Source organism: Helianthus annuus, chromosome 1 (genome assembly GCF_002127325.2).
Source record: "Helianthus annuus cultivar XRQ/B chromosome 1, HanXRQr2.0-SUNRISE, whole genome shotgun sequence".
Classification (NCBI taxonomy): Eukaryota; Viridiplantae; Streptophyta; class Magnoliopsida; order Asterales; family Asteraceae; genus Helianthus; species Helianthus annuus.
Window position 1 is genome coordinate 83,023,786 of NC_035433.2, and position 4,972 is coordinate 83,028,757.

The 4,972-nt window shown below is 37.5% G+C and overlaps 1 protein-coding gene across 1 annotated transcript; it reads left to right on the top strand.

Moving 5' to 3' along the window:
- Positions 1-1,346: 1,346 nt before the first annotated feature.
- LOC110920372 lies at positions 1,347-2,386 on the top strand. The gene is made up of 2 exons (XM_022164583.1): positions 1,347-1,896; positions 2,190-2,386. The coding sequence occupies exons 1-2, from the start codon at positions 1,347-1,349 to the stop codon at positions 2,384-2,386; spliced, it is 747 nt and encodes a 248-aa protein (XP_022020275.1).
- The last annotated feature ends 2,586 nt before the right edge of the window (positions 2,387-4,972 follow it).

Consider the following 4,972-nt stretch of genomic DNA (forward strand, 5'->3'; position numbering starts at 1 on the left):
TTTTTTATTAGATGAACTTTTATTTATTTATGATGAATTTTTTTCATTTTCGTGTTTATAATAAAGTGTCTTGATTATTTATTTATTAATATTGATATTAATACTAATAATAGTATAAGAAAATATAAAAAAGTAACAAAAGTATTATAAAATAAAATAAGATAAAAAAACATAATTATTATTTTTGACTTTATAATAAAACATAATTATTACTTTTAAGTTTATAATAAAATAATAGAATAAAGTAGTTAATCATTACTAAATCATTACTAATTTTGACTTTTGGGTATATTAATCTTTATCTTGGGTATATTTATCACACCCCTTTTTTTTTCATAGACATAGTATGAATCTACTTGGATGTTTGAAGCTAAAGCCTAAAGTCTCAAGTATCAATTGATCATGTTTCCGTGCATCACAAACTCAACTTCAGAACCCATGCCTTTATAGCCTAGTGGTATATTGGGGGTGGGATAAGGCTTTGGGACCAATAGGTTCTCGGTTCGATTCCCACAAGGGGGGTTTTTCCCATATTTATTGGGTTTCCTCCTGAATTGGTGTATAGGCAATATGCCTAGTGGAGATGGATATGATCGGGTGGTTCCGCTGGTGGCACGATGATACTCCAGTGGTCCGTCAGTGATCCAAAATTTGCCGTTCAAAAAAAAAAAAAAATATGTCAACATCAAAAATAGGTACTGGCTTGATTGGTAAAGTATTGTTTTTGACACCCCAATTTATAAGACTAGAGGGTATGGAGGCTGGCTGAGGCCCGGTTTGCTCCGGCGCCGGTCCCTCACACCGTCCTCTCTGGGCTCGGCTCAGCAGATTCGGCTCCCACAAGACGGAGAGGACGGGCCTAAATTTAAAATATATAGCCGTTGGTAACGGCTAGTTCAATAAAAAAATCCCGCTTTTCTATAAAACACACTTATTTTATACCATTTTCTCCCCACTTTCAACCCAAAACACTCTCTTTTTTATACCATTTTCTCCCCACTTTTATAAAAAAAATTATCTTCTCATCCACAATGCCATCTAATTCTTGGTGGTTCTCGTCTTCGGAGGAGGAAGAGGAGATGTTTTTCGCAAACGTGTGCTAAGGGCGGTGCAGATTCTTATTGAGGAGGAAAAGGAAGAGGAAAACGTCTCCTCTGAAAGCGTTATTACCAGACGAATACGGATTAACAGAGACCGCTAAGGTTTATCATTAATAAATTTTATTATCCTTATTATTTCCTCGTATTTATATATTTTTTACGACAGGAGCGCACGAGAAATTGGTGAACGATTATTTTTCGGATGCACCCCTTTACAATGCCGAGATTTTCAAACGCAGGTTCCGAATGAGTCGCCGGTTATTCACACGGATTGCTGATGATTTGGCGGGCCTAGACCCGTTTTTCACGCAACGACCCGATGCTCGAAATTATGAAGGGTTCACCACGTTACAAAAGTGTATTGCGGCCATTCGCCAACTGGCGTACGGGACAGTGGTCGACGCTTTGGACGAGTACTTACAGATGTCAGCAAGAACTATGCGGGAATGTTTGTATCGGTTTTGCCATAATGTTGTGAAACTGTATAGCAAAAAATATTTGCGGAAACCAAATGCGTATGATGTTCAACAGTTGTACCAAGCTCATGAAGCACGACACGGGTTTCCGGGAATGCTCGGTAGCATTGATTGTATGCATTGGGCGTGGCAGAACTGCCCGAATGCGTGGCGAGGCCAATATACGCGAGGTGATCACGGCCATCCAACCTTAATACTTGAGGCAGTGGCGTCACAAGATTTGTGGATCTGGCATTCTTTCTTTGGTCTCCCTGGTTCACTCAACAACCTCAACGTGCTATACCAATCGGCGATCTTTAGCGATGTCGTTAATGGAACCGGTCTGGACACCCGTTTTACAGTTCCTGGGGTTGAGTATAGACGCGGGTATTATCTTGCTGACGGAATATATTCGTCTTGGTCTACAATTGTCAAGACTATTCCATATCCGAGGATGAAAAAAGGAAAAAATTCGCCAAGCGTCAAGAAGCTGCAAGAAAAGACATCGAACGTGCTTTTGGTGTTTTACAAAAAAAATGGGCCATCCTTGAACAACCGGCACGTGCGTTCACACCGAAAAGGTTGCACCTTTGTATGTACGCTTGCATTTTGCTCCATAACATGATTATTGAAGACGAAGGTCGGGCGATTTGTGAGTATGATGAGAATGCATCTATCGGGAATACTGTCCCGGTAAATCCGGCACAACAGGATTTAAACTCGTTTTCGCTAACCAACGACTTCACACATGCAAACCTTCAACAGGATTTGGTAGAACATATATGGAACAACGTAAACGGTGGGGACGGTGACGAAGACGAAGACAAGTAGTGTAATTTTTATTTTTAGGTTATGTAATTTTTTTTATAAATTTTAGGTAGTGTAATTTTTTTTTAGGTTATGTAATTTTTTTTATGTTATGTAATTTTTTTTATGTTATGTAATGGATTTTATTATCTTCTTTTATGTCTTATTTTTATTTAAATTTTGAATTGTTTTTATAAAGTTAAACAAATAAAAAAGTTAAACAATAAAAATTAAACAATAAAAGTAAAACAAATAAAATAAATTAAACAATAAAAGGGTAGCCCCATCCTCCACCCCCCCTCAAAATGCAAGGAGGCCCATCCTTCATGGGATGGTGATGTGGCGCCTACGTGACGGCCCATCCTCACGAGGATGAGCCTCCTCAAACCCTCTAGTCTAACACTAACTCTGTTAGTATAATTATTACCTAGTACCAACAATATAATTATTATATATTTTTTTAACGGCAAAGTTTCTTTTTATTCCTATCGTTCGTGGGACTTAAACTCACCCCATTGGTTAACATATTTTTTTGAATGACAAATTTGGATCATTGACGGCCTACTGGAGTATCATCGTGTCACCAACGGAACCACCCGATCATATCCGTCCACTAGGTATACTGCATATATACCAATTCAGGAGGAAACCCAATAAATATGAGAGAACTCCTCCTTGCGGAAATCGAACCTAGGGTATGTTTGGCAAAAGTAACTGGTGGCTGGTGGCTGAAAGCTGTTAGCTGTTGGCTGGAAGCTGGTAGATGGTAGCTGTAGCTGGAAGCTAGTAGCTGTAACTTTTTAGATATATTTGGTGTTTGGCAGAGTAGCTGTAGCTTTTAATAAAATGTATAAAATGACCAAAATGGAAATAACAAAAAATTTAAAAAGCTTGTGCATTAAAAAGTTCATTATTTTTAGAGGTTAAATTAGTCATTTTTTCCCTAAAAGCTTGTAGCTCCTTCTAAACGCTACTAGTAGTAGTTTTCAACCAAAAGCTTCAAGCTCCTAACCTAAAAGCTTGAAGCTCCTTCAACCAAACAAGACTTTTTATTGATTAGGAGCTTTTTCTTAAAAGCTTAAAGCTTGAAGCTCCTAAAAGCTCTTAAAAGCTCCATACCAAACATACCCCTAGTACCTATTGGTCTCAAATCCTTATCTCACCCCTAAAATGCCACTAGGCTGCTATAAAGTCATAGACATTATTACTTAATTATTAACCAATGCTTAATTAATCTTTCTAAAGACATCCATAATATTTTTTGGGTCCTAATATTAATACATGGCAAAAACTTATTCACACATGGTGTATACGGGCCGTATACAGTTATACGGCCCGTATAGAATGAAATAAAACTAACAAAGTCTGTGCCTGCAGACTTTGTCAGTTATTTACATTCCATACGGGCCGTATAACTGTATATGGCCCGTATACAGCATGTGTAAATAATTTGCCTGGTCGTATACAATGTATAAGAACGATGTATACGGGCCGTATAACCGTATACGACCCGTATGAAACGAGAATTAGATTTTACTCAAATTATTTAAGGGATTTAAGGTGTCAATCACACGAGACATTTTACAGTCGTTAGGTGGTCAAATCTTTCTAAAAGTAGAAAAAAATATAACATTAACAAGTAACAAAGATTGAAGAACAAAAAAACTTGTCGTATGACTGTAATAAAAAGGAAGGGTGTGGCATTTGATGAGAGTTGTAAGGAGAAGCGTTTTAATCACTTGTTTCGAATCATCATAGAAGACGTGTTGGGTTCTGCTAGAAGAGTATCAGGATTTTGTTGGTTTGTTTCCAGGTAGGGTTTAGAATGTTTGAAGTATTCTTGGTTCAATACCAACTCTTCTGAAAGACAAGAATACAACGTTCATGTATCACAAGGAATGACCGATCTAAGGCAGAGAACCTGATTTAGATACACAAATTCATCACCGGTTTCTACAGCACAAGCACATACACAATTTGTTGGAAGAACCCGACACGTCTTCTGCTAGTTACCCTTTTCTCCGATTTCAACAAATCTTTCAAGGTCTTAAGTAATGGACAATTGGTTAAAAGATGTAGAAGAGTTTGTGTAGATATCTTTACGTACAAATTTGCATCATCCTTACGGTTACAAATGAAGTATTAAAAGATGTTAGTTTCTTGACAATATGGTTTCTCGACAAATGAAGTATTATCTGTCCTTGCTGCCTCTTCGGTTGGTAAAAGACATATGATGGTTTCTAATACAGGCTCTTTTAGAGAACCGTTGGGATTCAAGGGTTTATGAGTAAAAGATGTTAGCTTCTTGACAGTATGGTTTCTCGACAAATGAAGTATTATCTGTCCTTGCTGCCTCTTCGGTTGGTAAAAGACATAGGATGGTTTCTAATACAGGCTCTTTGTCAGTTGTGGTTGATTTATAGGAGGAGGTTATGAAACGAATATATGTTTATGCGAATTCCCAACATCCTTTCTTTATTCTCTTTAATCTATTAGAACGATCCTTGTTTTGTCACGTAAATGCGTTTAATTCCCAACATCCTTATTGTATCAGACTCTCTCCCTTCCTTTTCTCTCTCTGACAACCTTAGACCCAAACCACCGCAATCC